The sequence below is a fragment of the Castor canadensis genome, chromosome 4 (assembly GCF_047511655.1).
Source record: "Castor canadensis chromosome 4, mCasCan1.hap1v2, whole genome shotgun sequence".
NCBI classification, from domain to species: Eukaryota; Metazoa; Chordata; class Mammalia; order Rodentia; family Castoridae; genus Castor; species Castor canadensis.
Genome location: NC_133389.1, coordinates 114,569,507 through 114,595,271, shown reverse-complemented (window position 1 = coordinate 114,595,271; position 25,765 = coordinate 114,569,507). Strand labels below are relative to the sequence as shown.

General features: G+C 39.7%; 1 protein-coding gene across 11 annotated transcripts in view; it reads left to right on the top strand.

The window, feature by feature from the left end:
- Positions 1 to 25,765, top strand: part of Itgb6 (integrin subunit beta 6) — a 119,194-nt gene that overhangs the window by 32,641 nt on the left and 60,788 nt on the right. For 6 of the 11 annotated variants that reach the window (XR_012447218.1, XM_074070937.1, XM_074070939.1 and 3 more), the window contains exons 2-6: positions 19,147 to 19,198; positions 19,385 to 19,802; positions 20,524 to 20,603; positions 23,177 to 23,381; positions 23,969 to 24,215. Coding sequence is in view for 10 of the 11 variants with exons in the window: in XM_074070937.1 (XP_073927038.1) it covers positions 19,742 to 19,802; positions 20,524 to 20,603; positions 23,177 to 23,381; positions 23,969 to 24,215 (593 nt within the window). In the remaining variant the exon portion in view is untranslated. Of the gene's footprint in view, positions 1 to 9,696; positions 9,788 to 19,146; positions 19,199 to 19,384; positions 19,803 to 20,523; positions 20,604 to 23,176; positions 23,382 to 23,968; positions 24,216 to 25,765 lie in introns of all 11 variants that reach the window. The other 5 variants (XM_074070933.1, XM_074070932.1, XM_074070934.1 and 2 more) reach the window with 5 other exon arrangements.

Here is a 25,765-nt window from a genome sequence, read left to right as displayed (position 1 = left end):
CTGACCTGGGTGAGCATAAATGTATAAGATTCTCCTAGACATTACATGAATACTTTAATCAATAAAAAAGTTTACCATACCATCCTAGTCAAGGATCCCATGACCTTACACCTGGATTATTAAATCACAGAAAGTGGTGAACCTAATCTAATCTGGTACCAACAGAAATATTCTACCAGAGCCTTTTGGGTCTCCCTGCCTCTAATGTATCCACATTACATGAACAGTAGAGTAACTGCCATGGTAGAATTTCCTAAATGCTGTTTTCATCCTGTCCTTCTCTTGCTCAGAACATTCCATGGCTCCTTCCTGCCAATGGGCTCAAATCTAGATTCTACAGTCTGGTGTCCACAGCTTCCATCTACGAGTTTTACTTTCATGCCCATCTGTATCTTAGCACCAACTCCCAAATGCAGGTGGGGTCTGATTGCTTTCGTTATAGTTACTCTAAGATTGTGTTAGTGATGTTACTATCTTTGTTTGGCTTCTGTAGTCCCCTTCCTCATTCTTTCTTTTCTAATCAGCTTTTGTTCTTCAGTTTCTTCAAGAGCAGTCTATAAACTTCAAAAACTTTCCTGGATTAACTGACCCCTCTTTTAATTCTCAAATCTCAGAATTGCATCTTTTTTTTGCTCTTGACTTTATTTTTTCTTTTTTTTTTTTTTTTTCATTTTTCTTTTATTATTCATATGTGCATACAAGGCTTGGTTCATTTCTCCCCCCTGCCCCCACCCCCTCCCTTACCACCCACTCCACCCCCTCCCACTCCCCCCCCTCAATACCCAGCAGAAACTATTTTGCCCTTATTTGTAATTTTGTTGTAGAGAGAGTATAAGCAATAATAGGAAGGAACAAGGGGTTTTGCTGGTTGAGATAAGGATAGCTATACAGGGCATTGACTCACATTGATTTCCTGTGCGTGGGTGTTACCTTCTAGGTTAATTCTTTTTGATCTAACTTTTTCTCTAGTTCCTGGTACCCTTTTCCTATTGGCCTCAGTTGCTTTAAGGTATCTGCTTTAGTTTCTCTGCATTAAGGGCAACAAATGCTAGCTAGTTTTTTAGGTGTCTTACCTATCCTCACCCCTCCCTTGTGTGCTCTCGCTTTTATCATGTGCTCAAAGTCCAATCCCCTTGTTGTGTTTGCCCTTGATCTAATGTCCACATATGAGGGAGAACATACGATTTTTGGTCTTTTGGGCCAGGCTAACCTCACTCAGAATGATGTTCTCCAATTCCATCCATTTACCAGCGAATGATAACATTTCGTTCTTCTTCATGGCTGCATAGAATTCCATTGTGTATAGATACCACATTTTCTTAATCCATTCGTCAGTGGTGGGGCATCTTGGCTGTTTCCATAACTTGGCTATTGTGAATAGTGCCGCAATAAACATGGATGTGCAGGTGCCTCTGGAGTAACAGTCTTTTGGGTATATCCCCAAGTTGACTTTATTTTTTCCTTCTAGAATCATGTGTATCCCACAGGAAAAGACCTTGGGGGTTTTGTATTCCACTCATACCACTTCCCTCTAATTTAGATATGAGAAAATTGAGGAAAAGAATGGGAAGAAAAGTCACTAATTTATTGAGAAGCTAAGATGGATTGAGAACTAAGTCTTGTCTTTGTTAGTATTCTTCTTCTGTATCATCTTGCCTTTCTTACTTTATATCCATTTCTCCAACTAGATGATAAGCTACTTTAGGGTAGAAATGTCTCATTATGATGTGTTATACTTGACCCTTGACATACACTATCTCCAATAGTAGTCTTGTGAGGTAGCAATTATTCTCATTCTAACAATGAGAAGACTAAGTCAAGTAACAAGCCCAAGTTCAAATGATCAATAAATGACAAAGCCAGGGTTTATTGAATGCCTATTATGTGCTTGCAGTATGCTTGTTCTCAATTTAAAGAAATTAAAATACAGTTACCTTAAAGGACAAACTTCAGCAAAGTTTATAATCCCAAATGAGTAATATAATCAGGACTATGGAATTCATATAGGATAGGCACTGTGACCTAAGGTATCAAGAAAGAGATTAGATTTGAACTTGGCAGTTAAATGCACAGGATATGTGTAATCCCAGTAGATGTGGTGGGTGGGAGAGGCATTTCTAACACATTTACACATTTATCAGCATCCTTGCATCCTTTTTAGCTTTGGTAGGAGTAACCACAAAAGACATGTTGTAGAAATTAACCCTTTCTTGAACTAACAGTTTCCAGGTTTGGGGAATTTACCCTCAAAAAAAAAAAAGTTGACAGCATAATTCCCAAATACTAGCCACTACCAAATATTACACCCTCCTCCAGAACCCAATTTAAGCCTGTGCTACCTTCTGCAGGCCAATGGATATAGTCAGCTGGGAGATCCAGGAACAACTATGTACCTACATCTGTAATATCATATGTCTCTTTCTCATAGCCATAAAAGGATGAAAAAGATGTCAGTGGGTTTGGATGGACTAGAACAAAGGATCTTTAGCTTGCATGATCAGTGTCCTTCCTTGCTGAGGGGTTCTGAACTTTTTCTGTGTGCCATGGACCCCTTTGGCAGTCTAGCAAAGGTTATTTTTCAGAAAAAGAAAAATTCCAAAGTTCCTAAAATAAAATAATTATGATTAAAATAAAAGCCAATTAGATTGAAACCCAGTTGTCAAAATATTGAAAAACAAATTTACATTAGAATAACACATGCATCTCTTTATTAACACTTTAAATAACAAGTCCAGTAGCAGATCTGATGACTACTGTGATTTTGACAGAATGCTAAGTGTTGATAACATTTTGTGATATCTGCAGCAACTGTAAAGTGATACGAAAAATATGTGTGATTTCTCGTAGTAAGAGTTCCAGGTACTTCCAATACTACATTGGTTGGTTGCCTGTAATGGAAGGAAATGTTTACTTTCAGACTAGGATTACTGCAAATGAAGATGTAATTTTTTTCCCCTTCTAAGGTCACAGCAACTGTAAGTTCTATCAATAGATAGACCTCAGGATTAAAATAGGTATATTAAAGGATTACTTCTGGGTAACACATAAGCTCAGTGCTCACGGAAGCTGTACAGATACCAACTGAGGCAGCATGGACACAGCCCACTGCTGGCTCTGGGAATTGGCCCTTGAGTGTGCTCACCACCATGGCTGGCATCTACCATGGTGCCTGGCAGAAGTGCATGCTCAGCCAATGTCTGCTTAACTGTATGAAGAAAGGAAGAGACAATGGTGGACTTGCTTCTATAAGAGTCCTTTCAGTGTTCCGAGACTCTGACAAATGCAGAAGGAATTCACTGAAGCCAGCTCAGAGCTCTGTGCCTGCCAAGAGTGACTGCAGGAGACAGCACAGGCAAGGGTGGAACAGCAATGCAAAGCAGTGGGGTGGGGCGGAGGCCAATACTCAGCACCAAGTTGGAATTCTGTCCCTTAGATAAAGATTCTGAACAGAAAAGGAAGTTCTACAACCAGTGACCACAGAGGGCAACCACAGGGCAAAGGAGCAGCTGAGCTGCCCAGCTGTTTTTCCTGCTGCTTATCTGTCAACATGGGCAGCCACAGGAAATTCATTCATCTGTACCCGGCTTGATGAGGAATCCCTTTGTAAGCTTAAAAACCTTTTGTCTTTCTGACAAAAGTGGTGACTTTTGAAACTGGTGACTGAGGGTACCCCCATCCTGCCCTCCTCTGCCACCAAGAAAAGGGAGGAAAGGCTGAATTCATTCACACAGCCCTGTAAAGTGCCTGACAGGACTAAGTGTTACAAACTTAGAAACAACAAAGACCATCATATAAAGCAATTCTAAGATTAATAGCTACTCATATAAACTCCACATGGATAAATGAAATTATTTCATTTGGGATATTTACCTAAATTAATACTTTGGTATTGGAAGAACTCATATTACACAAAAAGTTAATTTAAAAAAGGTTGTCATTTTAGAAGCATGCCTACCATGCAGGAATCTTATGTAATTTTATCTATTTAATCATTCCAATGACTATCCCCTGTAGTGGGGAGAATGGTGGTTGCATCCAAAAGATATGTCCAACTTCCCAGTACATGTATATGGGCTCTTATTTGGAAAAGAGTACCACAGATATAATTAAGGATCTACAAATGAAATCATCCTGGGTTTTTTTGGGGGCAGGGGCGTGCATTAAATTCAACGACAAGTATCCTTATAAGAAGAGGAGAAGCCCCAGAGAAAGGAAGAAAACAGCAGAAAAGAGGTCATGTGAAGACAGCAATCAGAGTGGTGTGTCTGCAAGTCAAGGAACACCATGGTTGTTGGCAGCCATCAGAAGCCAGGGAGAAAGGCAAGGATGTGATTCAGAGCCTCCAGAAGGAATCAACCCTGCAGATACCTTGTTCTCAGACTTCTGGCCTCCTGAATTGGGTGAGAGAAGCAATTTATTCTGTGTGAAGCCACCCTGTTTCTTCCAGGATATCCTTCAGGCTCCAGGAATCAGGGAAATATTGTTCTGTTATTGAAAACTGTCCATGTGAGCCATTCACTAACCACAGGCTGACCTAGCTACCTGGGTAGGTATGCATACCACTCCCTGCTCAGTTGCTGGAACTGGAAAATGACTTCAGTAATTCAATATGAAATAACACCATTAAGGTAACAATAATTGAATGCAAATGTTAACCACAAGCAATCCAACTGCCTACAGATTTGAGGCCAAACTTTTCTGCTTCATAACTGTGAGACTGTGGACAAGCTAGGTAACCTCCCCGTGGGTCCTGTTTTTTCTTCTTCTGTAAAATGGGCAGAATTCAAGCAAGCTGAAGGAGGACAGGACCACAAATATAATGAGGTATCCTGATGGGATTCTTGAACAGAAAAGGGTAAAAACAAAGAAATCTGAATGAAGTATGAACTTTAGAGATCAGTAATTGATCAATATTGATTTTTCATTGTAACCACTGTCCCATTCTAACTGGAGGAAAAATAAGGAAGACCTGGTGTGGGTTATGTGGAAAATATATGTGAATTTAAATTGTTCTAAAATATTAAATCAAATACTTTTAAGTAAGGAAAATATCAATACCTCAATTTACAGTGTGATAAAGACTTAGAATAGAGCCCAGCACATGAAAGAGGCATTTTAGGCTTATTATCAGGATCAAGGAATTTGTATTTATAATATTCCATGAAAACAGACTTTTTAAAAAGTGAGATGACATTATGTTTTTAGAGTAAAATTGTCCAAAAATACATTTGTCTCATTCCAAAGCTAAGCAAAACCAAATCAAGTAACTAAACATTCTTCCATCCCTCAGTGTTTTTGGACTTTATCTTTTCAAACTCAAGTTCAAACTACCATCTTACTATTTGCATGCAGCTCAAATGAACAAGATCTAGCTTGTTTTTCTGAGAAATATGGAAAAAAGGAAGACTTGCAAATTGCAAATATAGCTTCAAACATATCTTCATGCCTTTTTCCTCCTATCTGATACTGAATTCAATTTTTAAAAATACCTACATCATATTTCACTTTCTTAGAAAACCAAACAGGATGAATTGTAGTGGTTCTTTCTTTACTATTTTGACATCCCACAAGGTAGAAAAATGACACATTTCTATACATTCACTTAGATTCCTACAACAATGAAAGAATAACACTTTTGATAAAGACTGCCATTGTAAGAAGTAAAGGTTCTTTCAGGAGAATGTTTGAGTCAAGAGACAAGAGTCAGATGCAAGCAGACTGACTGTTCCCTCCTTGTGTGATGTCTGTGTCATAAGATGCAGCAAAGAAAACAAGTTGAGAATAAAACACTGCCCATTTTCTCACCTGACAGGGTGCTTTCTACTCCAAGAATAGAATGTGGTTACCTTAAGAGAACTACTCTTCTGGACCATCTGCACGTGAGAGAGATAGATGGACAGAGGCAGATGAGAGCTTGGGAATCTTGTACCAAAAACTAACAGGTAGACAGAAGCAGCAAATAGGATTCTCTGCTCAGAGAAGGAGAGATCATAAGAAAGCAACCGACAGGGAAATCAGCCAGGTCATTCACACTAAAATGGCAGTGTTTGAAGTTTTTTTAGCAGATAAGGTCAAGGCTTGGGTTTGAGTCTGGGGATTTATGATGAGGCATCACTACCCCAAGTGCTTCATTGGACCATCACTAAAATGTACATATTCTCTGGATTCTTCTTAGAGAATTTTCTCTCATAAAACCCATCTTAAAAAGTCTTAGAGTTGGAGCAGGGTTTTCTTTTAAAAATCTGGCAACACTATTATCATTAGGAAACTTTTAAATTTGATTCTGGGTCTCCTTAACAGAGGTCTAGGGAAAATTCTACAACTTTCTCTACTCTCTTCCTCTAGCACATCTGAAACTATATTAGCTGAAAAGGGACCCAGGGATACCAATAAGTACATGAAGAAAAAGGCCTTCCCTAGGAAAATAGGATTTTGTTTAACTGTTAAACAAAGATTAGCAATTTTCTTCCCTGTGGAGCCTCTGGAAGTGTTTACTAGATTAATGAGTATCATGAATTTCTGATAGAGGGATTTAATAGTCTATATAAAATAAACTATAGGACATTTCATTAACAGGGTGAGGATTAACAGCTTTCTTCAGAACACAGTTTGGGAAACCAGGCCCTTCCACCAGTGACATACATAAAAATAAATCATTTTGTCAGTTGAATTAACATTTAAATCCTGTCTTCCTAATTCTTGCTTGCCTTAAGTTAGGCCCAAAACCACTTCAAGACCAGCTGATACTGGGAAACAAATGTCCAGTCAAGGACTTAGACCAGGCTAACAACTGCATTTTCCATGCTATTTGGCATTACTATATGGATACCCAAGATAACTTAATTTCATTGACTTTGAAGAATGTTTTCCACACACACACAGATCTTCCAAAACGTCTATAAGTTCTTTCCATCAAAAAGTTTTCATTGTATATGTTTTGGTTGAAACTTTAAAACTTTTAACTAACTCCTTGATATAAAAGAATTATCACTGGGTGGGGGAGCAGGGTGTGATAGCCCACCCACTCAGAACTCAGATGCTGAGGCAAACGGTGAGCTCAAGGTAAGCAAGCGTGGGATACTAGTAAGATCCTGCCTCAAAAAAATGTTAACTTCCTTACTTTAATGTTGAAACTACTGTTGAGTCTTTAGCTCCATTATGCCTGGGTTGAACAGCCTGTGACATACTCAATAGCTAGGGGTGCTGGGGAGGAGGGATTAGAATTACAAGTGAAGTCCCACCCAGAGGAGCCATGAGGCGGCAGAATCTGTAGGACAGCCAGGTGGTTTTCATATCCCTCCAAGTCTCTCACTGACAGCTCACTGAAGCCACTTTTGGTCTGAAAGTAAGTATAATAATAATATATGGAGTCATTATGTGTTGTGGTGTAAAAATCCAACATACCATTTTTCATTCCCAGCTTTATTTACTTAAAGGTTTTTCTTCTTTCTCCTCTTCCAATTCTTGAAACATCACCAGTTTAATGACATTTGGGTTAGGTTGTTAGAATAATTTATTGTTTAACCTTTTAATGATTAGGATTTTTGCATCATGCTCACTGCTTTACTCTATTTGATTTTGTAGAAACTTACAGATAGTATTCAGTGAGTGGGCATGAAAACCAATCAGGAAAGTCCATAAAATGGCAGTTGAAAGTAATAAATCCTCACAGATCTGCTCATGAAGCTCCTCAAATGTGGCTGGCTGCCACTTCTCCCAGCTACTTAAAGCATAACAACCTTCTCTAGTGTCACACTTGTATAAATTGCATATTTAAGGGCAACAGAAATCTGAAGCTCTTCCATTTTGCATGAATTTTTGAAGTGAAATTTCCCATCTCACCTGTTTTCTCCCATCCAAGTACTAACCAGGCTAGACCCTGCTTAGCTTCTGAGATCAGACCTGACCCAGCATGTTCACGTTGGAATTGCCGTAGACGCACCTGCTTCTTTAGAGTAACTTAAGGAGGAATAAATACGTACTTACATCATTTTAGTGGAATATATACATATAAGAACACATATGGGTGTGTATATATATATTCCTATGTGTGTGAATATATACATACGTGCATATATCTTAAATCTGTTAAAGGAGACTCTTTTGCTACTGAAACTGCCCCCAATTAGTCTACCAGCATAGCCATAGAGGACCATTTGGGGATTTTCCAGGGTTTGGTTTTTTTTGGTTTTTTTTTTTTTTTTGTAATTCAAGTGCAAAGTCATGGGGAATTCCTGAACAGAGGATACCAGTCAATCCGACTTTCATTGAACTGGAGGAATGTTTACACAGCATATAAACAGTCTCACCACAGAGCACTTGCCTGCACAGTTTCAACTTTCTGGTTCTGCCCCAGAGTATGTTTTGCAGGATTCTGAGTCCTCCTAACTCCCAGGTCATTAGAGTAGATGAGAGTCACTGTGACTCTGATAATGGACAGACATGATACCATGTCTGTCTCATGTAGCTGGAAAAACCCACTGGGGACAGCATTGTCAGGTAGGGCCTTCATGACTCTTGACCCCCTGCAATGCCTGACTTTCCTGCTGCAATAGCCTCTGGTGAGCCTCCTGGCTTTTATCCTTGCCAGAGTGATCCTTTCAAAACACAAACTCCATCCCGGCCAACCTTAAGTCCTACAAGCTTCCCTTGTCACACCAAATACAAACCCAGACCAGCCCACCCACCCCAGGCTCTCCTCAGAGGCTGCCCCACTGCCCCTTTGCCTCTGTGACCTGTCTCCTGTTACTGCCTTGGGCTCACTCATTTATTCCACTGGAACCTCATTAGCCACCTCAATGGTCCCCAAATCCTCCTCCACAAGACCTCATTCACTCTTCCTATGGTGTGGACTCTGCCATGGGAGACTCTATCTCACTTTCCTACGACTCTGCCTAAATAACACTTCAGAGAGAGGCTTCTCTGACCACCCCATCTTGGCCTCTCTCTAACCTCTTATCAATCCTTATTTTTCTTAGCATTTATCACCTCCTGTCATCTTTGTTTACTGTGTCTTTATTGTCTGTCTCTCCTAGCAGAATAAAAGCTCCAAGAGACGGAGACCCTGTCTGTTTTAATCAATTCCGCGTCCCCACAGTGCGTGGTACATGTTGTGATTTCTGTAGATGGGTGCTGAATGAGTGGATGGGTCAGAATCCATTTTTACTAGTAATGCCTCTGCCCACTGCCACCCCAGACAAGATGATTCCCATTACAAGAAATATTTGCTCAAAATTGAAGAGTCCTAACCCTTGGTCAGATGGCTCAACTTATCCTTTAAAATGAAAAGAAAAGGGAGTGCTTATCATTTAGCAAGTTGTGAATGAGTTAATCACTCAGTAATCAATGTCTGTTCGTTCACAAGGACTTCCTGCGCAGACCATTCATTTGCTTCAGACACAGGGGGAAAAAAAGGGGGCGTAGTGGGATAAAAAGAGAGTCTCTTCAGAGCCAAGTCAGAATAAACTCATACTTGCTGGTATTTTTTGGAAAATCTCATCTTCAGATTTTTTCCACCAGCAAAAAGAAAGAGCTCAGACTTCAAAATAATTTCCAAACCCTGAGGTGCACAAGGATGGTGTATAACTTGTGTGCCTGCTGTGCCCCAGTGTGGGGCTGATGGTAGGAATAAGGAGGGCAGAGGGTGGCTGTGGCTCAAGCACCAGGAGTTAATTCTGATTCATCTCCCTGCCACAGGAAATGCCCATGGCCTCTGTCTCCTGCACTCAGTGCCAGCTCTGGCTGCCGACCAGCACTTTCAGCTTCCCCTGAGGGGCCTGGCAACATGGTTTGTTTCATTTTGTTTTTAAGTGATTGGTACTAGACTTCAAACAGAGAAGGAACAGGAAAGGATTGGATGATGGAGGATCACTTCTCTGTCTTGTTTTTGGTAGTCAATGATCCACAGGAGGAACAAAGCAAAAGGAGACAGGGAGATACAGAGCTGGCAGGAGAGGTCTAGAGATACACATTTAACACTTGCTTATAGAATTTCATTTCTTGTTGACGCCTTTTCTATGCTTCAGTAAGCACTCTTGTCTACCTGGAGGCAGTTTGCATGGTGATTCTGAACTCAGGATGGAGGGCAGCAGGCTCTCTCCAGGGCTCTGCCTCCTGGGCAACAGTGTGAACTGGGGTGGGTTATGTAGTGTGTCTCCATGCCTCAGTTTCTTCAGCTGGTAAATGGCAGTAAAATTGTCTGTAATTTGACAGGGGTTTTGTGTCACGGAAATCAGGCAATCCTAATAAAACATTTGGTAGTAGTGCTTGGTTTTTGGTAAGTGTTCTATGTCATCAGCTATAATAAACACGAATCCTGAGTGAAACCAAGGGAGGGGGGAGCTTTACCAGGAAATGGATGGAGCTTCAGCCCAGGCCCCCAGCTTACACAGGTGCCTGGGGATGGCTGGGAGCTTACAAGTGGCTCCAGGTGGGGAAGAGAGGCCAGGATACCATCAGGAAACAGTTCTAGATAAGAATTTCTGGTGAATTGCCTAAGGTGATGTCACACACACACACACACACACACACACACACACAAAACAGACTGGACTCTCCAAGGCTACAGTATCTTGTTATCATGGTTTTTTTTCTCTCTCTTATTTGTAATAGACACACTTCATATTTCATTTATTTCCAATTTTTCATTCCTTAAAGAGGGTTTCCCAAATCATAAATCTCAGGCCCTACAAAAATCTATATTCATCCCAAAGCAGTGTAATCAAATCTTCACCACAGTCCTGAAAGGTAGATGTTATCGTTATTTCACAATGTGGAAACTAAAGTGCTGATAGATAAACACTGTCCCCAAAGAGAGATTGCAGGTCCTAGAAGGACTGTAATTTGAACTCAGGGCTTCCCATTACACTCAACTTCCACCCATCCACAGGATCATCATTAAGCCTTTACAAATAAGCGCTAGACTCAAACAGGTACGGGTATGCCAATGACCATAGCACCGTTATTCACAAGAGCCGAGAAGTCACAACCACCTAAATGTCTATCAACAGGTCAGGAGATAAACAAAGTTTGGTGTATCCATACAATGGAATATTATTCATCTTTTAAAAAGGCTGAAATTCTGACACCTGTGGCAATCATGGATTAACCTTGAGGACATTATGCCAAGTGAATTGGTAGATGGGGGAGGAAGGGTGAGCAGTTATTGAGCAGAATTTTAATTTGGGATAATGACAAAGCTCTTGAGATGGATCGTGGTTAAGAGTTGTATGAGATGTGAACTGTACTTAATGCCTTTGAATTATATACTTAAAATGATTAAAATGGTAAGTTTTAGGATATCTAGCTATCTATATCAGTATTGGGCATTGAGTTTAGGGTCTCATGCTTCAGTCCTCTACCATTCGAGCCATATCCTCAGTCCCTTTGCTTTTAGTTTGTTTTCCAGATAAGATCTCACACTTTTGCATGGGCTGACCTCTGACTATGATCCCCCTATTCCCCCTAAGTGGCTAGGATTACAGGTGCGCTCCACCATGCCTAGCTCCTAGGCTATGTATATTTTACCACTATAAAAAGAAACAAACTCTGGGGCTTATGGAGTGGCTCAAGTGGTAGAGTGCCGGCCTAGCAAGCAAGAGGCCCTGAGTTCAAAACCCAGTACCATTAAAAAACAAAATCTGGCCTAGAACGTAAGGCCTAGGTCATAAAATGTTTCTTTTGCATTTGGTACATCATGAGCATTATGCATTGAGGTGATGGAAAGTTGTTACACATCCTTCTTTAAAAGAATTTTTCCCAAAGATCTTGAAATTTGAGACAAAGCTATCCATTTCCAGATTCCTTGGTTCCTTTGTTATACACATCCCCAAGTCAGCCATAGAATTCTACAAAGTACCCATGGTGCACAACAGTGCCACACACACAGTTGCCTCTGAGACAGACTCAAAGACGACACCCTCATTTACACTGTCTTCTTTTAGCTACTTGCTATCCAACTCTTTCACTGGAGAAAGAAGGCTCATCACTGGTACTTAACTAAAGCAGATGGCACAGCCAGGCCAGCTCAGGCTGACAGTCATGGTCATTTCTAAGGTCCTCAGGATTCCAGTTGGTTGCCAGCCAGGCTTCCCTGCATTTACCCTCCTAGGACTGTTTTGCTTGTCCCTATACTATAATTCTTTAATGTGGATGAGTGGATTCAGGAACCACCCAAGATAAATGCAGTGAGTCAGACACAAGACTTTCTGTAGTCAGGGACAGCTAAGAACAGATCATTCTAAATCTTCCAAGTAAAGGCCAACTGAGGGCTGAGTGCAGAGAGACTGCTTTCCTGAACCTGGTGCTGCAGTGTCCACTCCACCGCCCACTCAGCTCAGACCCCTGGAGGGAGGTCAGACTCCCAGATGGAGTCAGGGTCTCCAGGTGGAATGCTGGGCAACAGGAGTGCTGGGATTTTATCCTATGGGCTCAACCAGGAACTTTGATTGTAGAGAATAGAGAGAATCTCAATTGCCCAGGAGACATGGGAGTTTGTTGCAAGAATACATATGTGCTAAAGGAAATGGAATCTAGGAAAGCTAGGAATAGCTAAGCCCAACTGAGATCCAGCCTGGAAGGGATATTAGAATCCACAGCCATAGGCCTGGCTTATGTTCCTACCCCTCAGCAGGGTGCATTTATTGGTCTCCTCTAGTGCTTTTCAATTCACATGTTTCAGGGTCCTTCTCTACTTATTTTACTACTGACACTCTCATCCCACTACCTCACTTTCTACTTGACATAGCTTTCCTCTGCCTTGGGTTTCTGGTTCCGCAGAGCTGCTGATTCCTTCTAAAACTGACTTGCTCCTAAAGCATCATCTCCTTCCCTCCAACCTGATTCATCTTGATTCCTCTCTCTCTCTCTCTCTCTCTCTCTCTCTCTCTCTCTCTTTCTCTCCTTCTCCCCCATTACCAAACTCCTGATTTTCCATCTGTATTTCCCAGTTCAAGTTCCACATATAATAACGCCTCCCCATCTATATTTTGGCTTCTTGTGCATTCAGTTATGTAAGTCAACCACAGTCTAAAAGTATTAAATGGAAAATTCCAGAAACAAACAATTCATAAATTTTAACTTGTACACCATTCTGAGTGGCACAGTGAAATCTTTCACCATCTTGTTTCCTCCTGCTGGGACATGAATCATTCCTTTGCCCAGTGTGTCCACACTGTATATGCTACTCACCTGTTAGTCACTTAACCCTTTCAGTTATCAGATCAATTATGATGATATGACAGTGCTTGTACTCAAGTAATCCTTATTCTATTTAAAAATGGCCTTCATGCATAAGTATAGTGTTGCTAAAATTCAGATATGCTGAAGAGAAGGCATAAAGGGATTCCTTAAAGTGAAAGGGTGAAAGTTCTCAACCTAAGGAAAAGAAAAAATGTTATGCCAAGGTTAAAATCCATGGGAAGACCTAATCAATCCAAATTCATGAAGAAAGACAAATCTAGGCTGGTTTTGCTCACACCTCAAACTGCAAAAGTTACAGCCATAGTGTGTCATAAGTGCTTAGTTAGGATAGAATAGAAAAGGCATTAAATTTGTACATATGTAAAACATGACATATATAAGGTTTGGCACTATCCATGGTTTCAGACATCCATTGGGGGTCTAGGAACTTTCCTACAGATTAGAGAATCATTATATGCAGAAACAGGAAATAATCTGCTTGGCTAAGGGGGAAGTTTTCCATTCATAGCACTTTAAGGATTCTGGCTGCTCATGGGTTGATTTCTCATGGGACAACCAGGGCTGGATCCCTCTGCGGTGTGTACAGGACTTTTCCAAAAAAGCACACCAGGCACTACATCTTCAGGAAGCAAGACTATGTCTTCCTTGTGCCTGATAGCTTGGTATAAATGATCCAGAACATGACACAGAGGGAAAAGGCATTTTCTTATATCATTATTCTACTTTATATTTTATCTTAATTCCTCCCTATAATTTTCTGTGCCTTGCGTTTTAAGCCTTTTTCTCAGCTTTCATCACAACCCAAGCAAGGTACACATTTTCCCTCTCTTGATTGCCTTCTGTGCCTTCCTAAACTACTTATTAATTTACTCATCTATTTACTCAATATCCATTGAGTACCTGCCTATAACAAGTGAGATGGACATAAGGACATAAAATCCATCCATCTACTCCATCAACGTTAACTGACTGCTTATAAAGTGCCAGGCTTTGTGTCTCTTGCTGGGAATTGAAAGATAGTGAAGACACAGCCCTGCCTCCTGCACAGTAAGAATTGAATAAATATTTGTTGAGTAAATAAATGCCTTAAAAGAACTCTCAGCTTAGTGAGGGAGATGGGCGTTTAGACAGATAGGACAAAGTAAGAAGGGCTATCCTGGGAATGTCCTCAGGAAGGGAGTACTTGTGAGACCAAAAGGTTCTTTCTGCAGACCTTAGTGTCTTCTCTGAGGCCAGGGCAGTAAGCTGAGCTAGCCAGGTGAGAGGAGTGAGATGACAGGGGCCTGCAGGCAGCAGGGGGCATGTGAAAGACCTGGAAGTGGATGAGGGAATGAATATTGGAAGGTCTGCAGTTGGGGTCCAAAATAAATAAATCAGGGCATTTAAGATTTTTGAGACTGGGCTGGAAGTCTTTACATGGGATAGTACAGGATACTCAAATTAAAATCAAGTTCAACTTCACAAGTACTCAATTTCACAGGTCAAATTATGCCTTTGGAGTTCTCCCAGGACCTTGTCACTGCCTGCATCACATTGGCAGAGGGGCATGAAATAGTATTTACCACTCCCACTCATATTCCATTGGCAAGAACTAGTCATTGGGTTTCTCAATTGCAAAATGAGCAGGGAGAGAAGTCCACTGGTCTAGGAGGAAGAAGAGGTGTTTGGTGGCAGCTAGAAACCCAGAGAAGTTTCTAGAGAGTGGGCAGATCCAGAGCTGTGCAGTGTAGGCATCCCTGATGTGAGCTCATCCAAAGTGCCTGATGTATTTTTTTTTTAAGAGAGTTGCTGGTGGTGTTGGGGATTTTGAACTCAGGGCCTTGTGCTTGTTAGGCAGGAGCTCTACCTCTTGAGCCATACCTCCAGTCCTTTTTGTTTTTCGGATTATTTTTCAGATAGGATCTCACTTTTTGCCTGGGGCAAGCCTTAGATTGTGATCCTCCTACCTGTGCCTCCTGTGTTGCCGGGATGACAGACGCATGCCACTATGCCAAGCTTATTGATTGAGATGAGGGAAGGGGTCTTGCTAACTTCTCGCTCAGCTGGTCTCGAGTCCCTATCCTCCCAAGTAGCTGGATTACAGGTGCAAGCCACCACCCCTAACCAAAAGAGGTGGGTTTTGAGAAGGAGATCATCAAGAACTATGAAGGACAAAAGGGCCTGAGCCTTTACTTGCTTGCAAGTTAACAAGTTAGCTTGTTGCAGATTCATGGATATTGACAGAGACATGAGATGCCCAGTTCAGAGATAAAGGACTTCATCATTCATAGCAATAGCAGTGACCAGAGTGTCAGAACTTTCCAGATACCTACAAAAGGGAAGAGAAGACATCTTCATAGGATGTTGTTACTGAAGGGGTGTCCCTCAACTGCCTATTTTCCATACAATTCACAGGAATTTGAGACCCATGATGAGAAAACATTTTGAGGGGCCTCACAAAAAGGAATCTCACAAGACAGAAGTTTACTAAGGATTTGTTTTAGTAAAAGGGGATAAAGCAGGGAGAAATAGGAAAGGGAGGGGAAACCTCTCCCTGGCCTTTATTTGGAGGATTTCATGTTGAGTTCCCATCTAGATACCTGGTCACCTAGCAACCCCTAATAATTTTGCTAAGTTCCAAGTGTTGGGACAATAGGTTTAGGGTGGATTTATTACCTAAAACGTGGCTAAGGTGATTCCTCTTTATTTTTCAAAAACACGGTGATGTGGTCTAAACTAACCCAAAACACAGGAGCAATAGGTTAGGACTCTCGTGTGCCAGACACGCTCTTTAATCTTCTGTATCTACTTGTGTAATGAAAGTTTGCAGCTTCTGAACATCTAAAAGAAGGGAGACTTGCCCTTTGCCCTATGTCTCCCTATTTTGTCAATTCATTTAACATCTAAAAGACGAAAGTGATGGAGGAGAGATTACTGCTTTCTCTGATCTTCCAGTTTTTATTTTCAAGATCTGATTTGACTCGAGTCTGACCCATTTAATATTTATTATTTTTAATTTCCCTGTCACCTCATTTATCTGTCCTATTTCAATGTAGACTGTGTTACAAGACAGGAACCCTGAGTTTAGGAAACCTAAACATTTTATAATGGGCAATAAGCTTGCCTACTCTTTGATCTGGAAGGTAGTGCTGTCTCCAACTTTCCAAGCCATAAAAGGTCTGCTCCTTAATTTGGAGAGAGACACAATCTCTATATTTCCATGTTGTAAACAATTTTCCATTGACCTTAAAGAGCAATACTCTCTTCAAAAGCTATTCATCCTTCAAAAAATTCAGAACAAAAGTAGTTACTGCCTCTGCTTGCAATAGGTACAGAAATGTAAGAGACACTTGAAGAAGTGTCTTCAACAAAGAAAGGTTCCTTTTCAGCAAGATGTAGTGTTCATTAGATAACAGCTTCCTTTACTGGATCCTTCTCCTCCTGACCTCTAGATGCTGGCAAGCCCAGGGCTCATGCCTCAGGTGCTTCCCCATCTCTGCTTTCTTTCTTGAGGATTTTACTCAGACTCATATCTTTGAATAACATCAGCCTCATAGCTTTCATTCCATGTTGATGGCCTCCAAATTTTAGTTTCACTTTGACATTGTCTCCATTTCCTGACTTTGATATCCAGCTGCCTATACGGCATGTTCATTTGGTTATCTTCTGGGATCTCAAACTTACCATGTTCATGATGCTTATCATCCACATGAAACCTGCTCTGTCCCCAATCTAGCCACTCTCAGTTGCTCAGGCCAAAAACCTATTTTTCTTTCATATCTACCTCCAATCAATAACCATAGTCTGTTTTCAAAATATGTACTGAATCTGACCATCTCTTTCTGCTACAATATCAATATCCTAGGCTCAAACATCATTTTTTGTGTCCTCAATGTAACTCAGATATATTGTAAACACTTTTGTAAAGGTCACAATGTACCCCCAGTACAACTATAATATGCTAACTGATTAAAAAAAAAAGTACTTGATTTTTTTTCCCCACTGACATAGCTTCTGCTTCAAGAATGGTATTTACATTATGGAAAACAGTATGGAGTTTCCTCAAAAAACTAGAAATAGAACTGCCATATAATTTAGCATCCCTCTACTGGGTAAATATCCAAAGAAAATGGAATGACTATGTTGAAAAGACATCTGTACTCCCATGTTCATTGCAGCACTGTTTACATTAGCCAACATATAGAATCAACCCAGGTGTCCATCAATGGGTAAATAGACAAAGAAAATATGGAATATATACACAATAAATGCTGCTCAGTCATAAAAAAGAATGAAATTCTATCATTTGTAGCAATATGACTAGAAACAGAGGTTAATGTTAAGTAAAATAAGTCAGGCACAGAAAGGTAAATATTGCATTGCTCACACATGTGGAACATAAAAGCTGGTCTTGAAGTAGAGATATAGGATAAAATTTAGTAGAGCCAGGAAAGAGTGGAAGGGAAGGAGGGAGGAATAGAGAGAGGATGGTTGGGTACAGGAATGCAGTTAGATAAGAGGAATAATGTCTAATGTTCTAAAACACAGTAGGACAGCTATGGTTGACAACAATTAAGTAACCATTTCAAAGTAGCTAACAGAGAGGATTTTGAATGTTTCCAACACAAGAGATGATAAGATTTCTGAAGTGATAGATGTGTTACTTACCCTGACCCAAACATTACACAGTGTATACATGTATTAAAATGTCGCACTATACCCCAATTACTATGTGGCAATTAAGAACCAAAATATTTTCTAAGAATATTTGGCACAAAGTAGATGCTCAGTTAACTTGTTGAATGAATGATAAATAACAGTTTAAAATTTTCAGCATTATCAGGGGCACTGAAAATTCATGCCTCAATCTTTCTTCTTTAAATTAAATCAACTGATTCCATGTAGCTGCATTTTTCTCCCAAAAGGCATATTTTCAATTCTGTAAAAATGCTACAGGAGTCTTGCCATTTTCTTACAGGGTTTTGTGTATGATGGACTTCAGATTGAACATAGGCTTCTAGAAGAATCTAAGCAGTCTATAATTTGTTTTCCTTTCTTTACAAGTTTCACATGCTTGCCAGGAAATATACCTTTAAAAGATAATCTCCTAGCACATCAGCCCAGTCACAAAGAAGCCTGTCTAAGGCCAGATAGTCTAGAGTGACAAAGTATTTGATCCTTACCTGTTCACAGTTTCTAAAATCCCACAATGCCCTCCTGAATCTGTTGGGGAAAATACAAATCAACTCAGAAACTCAACCACAGATTGTATTATCTATTTTGAACTGTCACTGTTTTATTTAATAAACACCTCCTATGTTCCAAGTCAGAAGCTAGAAGCTAAAACAGTACATTAGATACCTTTTCTTTTCCTTTCTTTTTTTTTTTTAAGTTTTAACAAGGATTGATTTTAGTATAACAAGGTAAATTATGGAGCATGGGGTAGGGGGAAGAGAAACATTTCCTGTTTCCCACTTAGAAAATGGGACCAAACACTCCTACTCTTCCCTTTTTTTTTAACCTTTTATGTGAGTGTATATGTGTGCATGTGTCTGTGTGTGTGTGTGTGTGTGTGTGTGTGTGTGTGTGTATGAGAGAGAGAGAGAGAGAGAGAGAGGGAGCAAGAGCGTCAGACTCAGGGCTTTGAGTATAGTAGGCAAACACCCTAGAATAGTACATTAGAAACAGACCTTGGTCTATATCTTGATGGGATCAGAATCTTGGATACAATTGTTTCTGTTTACATTATTTTTGTTTTTTGGTTTGTTTTTGTTTTTGTTTTGAGATGCCTTACTTTGATCTAATTTGGTTTTCGTATATTATATTTATTTACAATATAACTTTAAAATAAGAATTCTATACTTATGGGAAAATATTTTTAGCTAACTTTAAAAATGAGGAAATAGCATTTTGCTTTCTCTAAGCTAACTTTTAGTTTGACTGTAATATAATGTTTTTATTTTTTAGAGTTCATTTCAATTCTCTGCAGAGGATTTAACATGGAATACAAAAATCTCAGGTATTTTCAATTACTTTAGTTTGTTTTTTTTTTTTTACCCTTTTTACATTTAGCTTAAATACTTGTGTTTGATTTCACATTTTACTGTTTCGTTAAGTTAAATTTAATAAAGAAACAATCACATTTCAATTGCTGTTTTGACATTTCATTAATCACTATTTCATCAAAGATATTAACTTTCTCTAGGATGCAGAAAGACTAACAGAATTGACACACAAAAAAAATTCTACTGAATGACTTTCCCCACCTTCTTGGTGATTGTACACCTGCCTTCCTTATAAGGAGAACAAGGAAGTAAATCATGTTGAAGTTGCTTTTAAACACAGCTTTTCTTCTTTACCTGTCCAGGTAGCCTCTGTTTTCATTTCAATCTTAATGAAAACTTTTAAAATTTATATCTCAAGTTTATTTTCAAAGCAGTGTAAGTAGTACTTAAAATTTTACACTTCGAGAAAGAAAGACTTTTATGATATTCAGCTTTGATCTTGTAGCGCTGGAGGTAATTCATTTTTTAATCTGCCTGCACAGCGAGAACTGAAGCGAATGGGGATTGAGCTGTTCTACCTGTTGTTTCTATTTCTAGGAAGGCATGATCGCGTGCAAGGTAAGACCTGAGCTCTCCGATACATTGCTTGACAAATCTGCTGTTTGGTTCAGAAACTAGATCTGAAGTCATTTTTCATTTGATCTGTTTGATAGCTCTTTTGCCACCGAGTGAACACTTTAACGAATTATAGGCAAACACGGAGCTATTCCCACAGTGAATGTTCTAGGCGTAAAGTAAATAAATACAAAGGCTGAACAGGCATTTTAATGAGGAGAATTAGACAATATTACGGCACAATAGGACTTCTTAATACCATGGTGACAGTTATTTTGGAAACTTTTCTATTTTATTGTACAACGAGGCCTTCCACTTGGGAGTAATAATCTTGAGAGAGATAAAGGATTTATTTCAAAAGCAGAATTACCACATGTATGAGAAAAGCATTTTTTAGTGATTACAAATAATTTTTTGAAATTAAAGTGGCAAATATTAGGTAAGGACAATAAATAGGATGACCCTGTACTTGCGAATAGTTAGATATTTAGACATTTTAAGAGAAAAAAATGATGATTTTTTGGGTTCATAAGGCACATTTTCAATGTGATAAATGTAAATAATAAACTTTTATGTGCATTGCTAACACTTTGAGGTTTGATCTTTGAAAACTAAAATAAACTTCAGTGCTGTTTGGTTCAAGTAATCTAAGAGGAAGAAGGGACATAAATTCAGTGAATGAAAGTGACATTAATCCCTTGCATCTTGCTGGGTTTAAAACCAGGTGGCTGTGCCAAGGGAGGTGCAGAGACGTGTGGAGACTGCTTACTCATTGGACCTCAGTGTGCCTGGTGTTCCCAGGAGGTAAAATAAATGACTTCAATGTGTTTTTAAAACTGTTTGCAGTTATACTGCTGTTCATTTCCTCAGTGACAGTGCTGATCATGTCCTTCTCTCCACAGGTTATATGAGTAAAACGTATTAAGAAAGGAAAGTATAAGTATCAGTGGATGAAAGTGGCATTCATGCAATTACTTTTAAAAACAATTTACAGAAAGATTGGATGTCAAATTATTCTAAAACAAGTATTTAAGTCAGGATCCTTTATTTAACCTGGCCACTCCTTTGATTTTAAACCTGTCACAACAGGTTACATGTAAAATGTTGAGGGTCTCAGGATGATCAACAGTCATGGAGGCCATATTTTTTAAACTTAAACATAGCTTTGACATCTGTCTGGGAACCCAGATCCATTGTGAGATACCTCTTGGCTTTTTGAGAAGTGTTCTAGGTTAGGGAAAACATTACTACTCAGACATGATCCAATTCTTCTAAAAATGACATTTGCCTTACTGAGTTCAGGACTCTGTAACACAGCAATGACAAGCCCCAAAGAAATATTGCTTATTTGGTCAAATTGAAAAACATATGAAGTGTAGGAAGATGATTGTGGAATACGTAACAACCCATCCTAGGTCACTGCCAGCTCTGTGACACTGCAGAACAATCTGTAAATGATTCATGGCAAGAAAGAGATACCCTAGTTTTCTGGATTTTAAAATAAGTCTTACACACTAGATCTCATAGAGGATCTAAACACAAACCAAGCCCTACAAATGCCAGGTTCAGCAAGAGACAAGCAGCATCCTCAAAATGAAGCAGCCAGACACCCATCTCAGATCTGGGCTGTAACTGTTAAACCCCAAATTCCACATTCGATGTGTACCCATAGACGGTGGCCTCATAGCCACGAGAGCACAAACCCAGCTCTCCCCCACTACCGCCTTGACTGATGGGGTCACAAACAAAGCTAAAGGCACTTATGCTCCTTTGAACTTTTGTACCAACTACAATGAGGAAAAAAAATCCAGATGTTTTTTGGACATTGACTTTCTAAAAGAGGCAATATTAATTTCACACCAGGGACATAAAATAATTGGTCTAGAATTTTTATTTAAATGCATTTTTTAACATTAATTTAAGAGAGCTTCCTAGGGTTCTACTCGTAGCTTTATATGTGGATGAGAACTGGTGGACAAATGATTGCCAAATGTTATGGCCAGATTTTGTAAGAGGCCACTGTAATAGCAGAGGTAGTTATTATATCATTTGAGGCAGTTGGAGCAAAAAAGTGAGTTAGGCTTCTTGTTAGCACAGATAAAAATGTGGGTCTGTGGTTAATCTGACCTCTGATGTTTTGGCAAGGGCCGTGACTACAACTGATAGCAATTGCATTGTGTTGAGAAGGATTTGGAGGCCTTACCCAGCCACTGTTGGCCTTCATTGCATCAAGCCTACCCTAGAGTCTCAAATATTCATAGGCCTGATTGGTAGATAACAAATTATATTCTTGGGCTGGAGGCATGACTCAAGTGGTAGAGTGCCTGCCTTGCAAGCATGAAGTTCTGAGTTCAAACTCCAGTACTGCCAAATATATATATATGTATATATATATATATTTTTTCTTAACTTTCAAAGTTGGTAAAAACAGCAAGAGTGACTTATAATTCTATCGGGCAAGGAGCAAAATATGAGCATTAGTTTGGTTCTAAGCGTGAGAGTCAGCAGGTCCTGAGTTTAGCTTTGCCTGATACCAGCTCCAGGGCAGCCTTATGCTAGTAAAACAGGTGTCATCTCTTGGCTCTGTCTCTCTGTTCTTGGTGCTGCAGGACAGGAATGGCTACATCTGTGCTGGGAAACATGATCCCTCTGGCCTACTGTACAGATGGATCTCAAGGGGCCTGGGAAATTCTGGAGTTCTGCAATAGGAAAGCATGCTTTTAAGCCATCTTCTCCTTTACTTTCCTTCCTCATTCCAAATATTGGAGAAAGTTTTAAAACACTACGAACTAGAACACCTAAAGATACTGAATTTAGTACTTGAGAGGTCGGTTTTAGTGAAGTAGTGCTGTACTGTAAGGGTAACACAACAGTGAATAAAACTAGTCCTGAATAAGATAAAATGCCATAAGCCACGCCTTTTAGGAACCTACAGAAAAATCTTTCTTTGTCACTGGGTATGATAAAGACAGACTGCAAATCTTGAACAGTTCTAGATTCTAGGAACCAACAGGTTGTCCAGAACAAATAAATTCACAGAATAATGTCATGTATGAACTCAACTATTTCTAGGCTCTGGTTATGGCAAGCAAGAAGCTTTAAAGAAATGGGCTTAAAAAAAAACTATTACATGACTTCAACTGAATATAATTAAAAGGAGACTATAGTGTTACTCAGAAGTTTATTAGCTGAATTCTCTGGTTATTCACCTGTAACTAACTTTAGACCTATAATCACTGTCAGTCATGTGGGGATATGATGTACTTAGCATAGAAAGATGCTTAACTAGCAAAATATGTAAAAGATTTAATTACTGGCATCTTATAATGAAATGCAGATTTGTCTTTTTTTTTCTCTTTATATTTTTTCCTTTGTAGAATTTTACCCATCCATCTGGAGCTGGTGAAAGGTGTGATACCCCAGCAAATCTTTTAGCCAAAGGATGTCAATTAACCTTCATCGAAAACCCTGTCTCCCAAGTAGAAATACTTCAAAATAAGCCTCTCAGCATAGGCAGACAGAAAAATAGCTCTGACATTGTTCAGATTGCGCCTCAAAGCTTGATTCTTAAATTGAGACCAGGTGCGTTATAACAGCTCATGTAAATAAATACAATGCTATATGTGGTAATATTGCCAGTCCACTAATGTATCTTCTACTATATCACATGCATATCACTGCTTGTTACGACTCCCCGTCCCAATCTTCAGGAAACAGGAAATTGCTGGGCTCACACTTTTCTTTATTCACACTGGTCACTTGCACTCCAAATGTTACTGAAGACATCTCCAATGGTGACCATTCAAATTCTCAAATGTTACTCAGGCTACCTCACATTTCTTCGAGGGTTGGAATGTACATTTAAACTCCCCTTTCTTTGGTTCACCTTTTCAAATTCCCCCACAAAAAAATTCAGCTTATCTTCCATCTAAATGGATGCAAGCTCTCCCAAGGAGATATAAAATATCTTAACTTATACCTCCTTCAGCACTTCCAAACTCACTGCTAAAAGAGTTTCATGCCCTTGTTCTTTTATAAACTTTACCATATAGTTCATGAAATTGCATGCATCTTTACTAAGCTCTTCTTGAAATAAAATAGGCAGCTAGTCCAGAGATTGGGTAGTTGCAAAAAAAAAAAAATCTCTTTGTGCTTTTATGGATTTGCAGGTGGTGAACAGACTCTGCAAGTGCATGTCCGCCAGACCGAGGATTACCCAGTGGACTTGTATTACCTCATGGACCTCTCTGCGTCCATGGACGACGACCTCAACACAATCAAAGAGCTGGGCTCCCGGCTTTCCAAGGAGATGTCTAAATTAACTAGCAACTTTCGACTGGGCTTTGGCTCTTTTGTGGAAAAGCCTGTCTCCCCTTTTATGAAAACAACACCAGAGGAAATTGCCAATCCTTGCAGGTAAGTAAGTGATTCTCTCGTATCTCTGGGCACTGATTTTTATAGAGATAACTCCAACTCCCTGAGCCACGCTTGCCAGGAACTTGCTAACTCCCTGGCATTTCTGACTCTTCTGTTTACATGTCAACAACTCTCCCAGTTGCCTAGGTCGTTTACAGCCAAGGTGAGGTCATCTTAACTTCGTGGTTCCAGCCTTGCATCTCTGCAGCATCTGCCTCCTGTGTAGGTCGGAATGTGGCCAGCTAGGTTTTGTGTTCTGAGACAAGGGCACGTTGGAAGACATTTCACTGTAGGTCCCACTGGATGGCTCCCCCCACCCACCCCTCAGAGATCTTTGATCCTCAATGACCACTGATTTCTGACACTAACCTACGTTCTTTCACAGTCTTTCTCCACTACAGTGACTTCTGTGAAAATAATAATTTTTGCAACTTTCTCTGACGTACTTTGGGAAATTGTGGCTTCCTCTCATTGCTTGGAGAAGGCCTTTGTAGCCTTCACTGTCATTAAATTCAGTAGGAAATGAGGCAGTGACTCTATTATAATATGCTATAATCAGCTACTAAAACCATGTATTATGCAGGTGATGGTCAAGGGCAAATTGCTTTATGATGGCTTACCTGTACAGTCAATGACATGTTCAAAGCCAAATTAATACCCATCTATTGAAAAAGAGCTACCATTTGCTCTGTGCCAGACCCTGTGCTGAAGACTTTATATATATGATTCATTCAATCCTTATAATAATAGCAGGGTAAAGCTGATTTCATTAGCCCCATACTCAGAGGAAGTAACAGAGGCTCGGAGAGGTTTAGGAATTTGCCCAAGGCCACATGACCAACCAGTGATTTGTACCAAGATCTGATTTGGTCCAAATCTGCATCCCTTACTACTATGTGTCTGGTTCATATGAAATGATTTTCCAAATGTATGCTAATGTTTAATACTTTTATACACTAAAAGCAGTGATCTCTGTAAAAGACAAACAGCTTTTATCCTCTCATTTAGAAACACGTCAGTGTAGTTCTCAACTATAACCTAACAAAAATAGCCAAAAATAACTTAACCATGAAAGGAATTTATCACTGATTATAATTCTTGGGAATTGTGTTTGGTTGCAAGGATCAGAGACAATGGCTTAATTAATTTTTATTTTTATTACTGTTATTATTGTAGCACTGGGGTGTTGAATTAAGGGCCTTACCCTTGCCACACAGGCACTCTACCACTTGAGCCACTCTGCCAGCCAGAGACAATGACTTTTAAAAGAGAGAGATCTTTCTCTCTTTCACATAAAGGAAGTTCAGAGAAAGGCAATTCTGGGCTGGCGTGGTACCTCCACACATATCAGGAATTCAAGTGTTTTCTGCTGCCTGCTCCACCTTCATTGGCTCTTGGGTTTTATCCTTATGGCCCAAGAAGTTTCCTGGGGCATCAATCCTTCATACTAGGAAGGAAGAAAGGAGGAAAAGAACAGATCAATAAAGGGCATCATCTCCCCTCCTTAAAGGTTTAATTGGCATGCACTTAAAATGCACACATCAAAAATG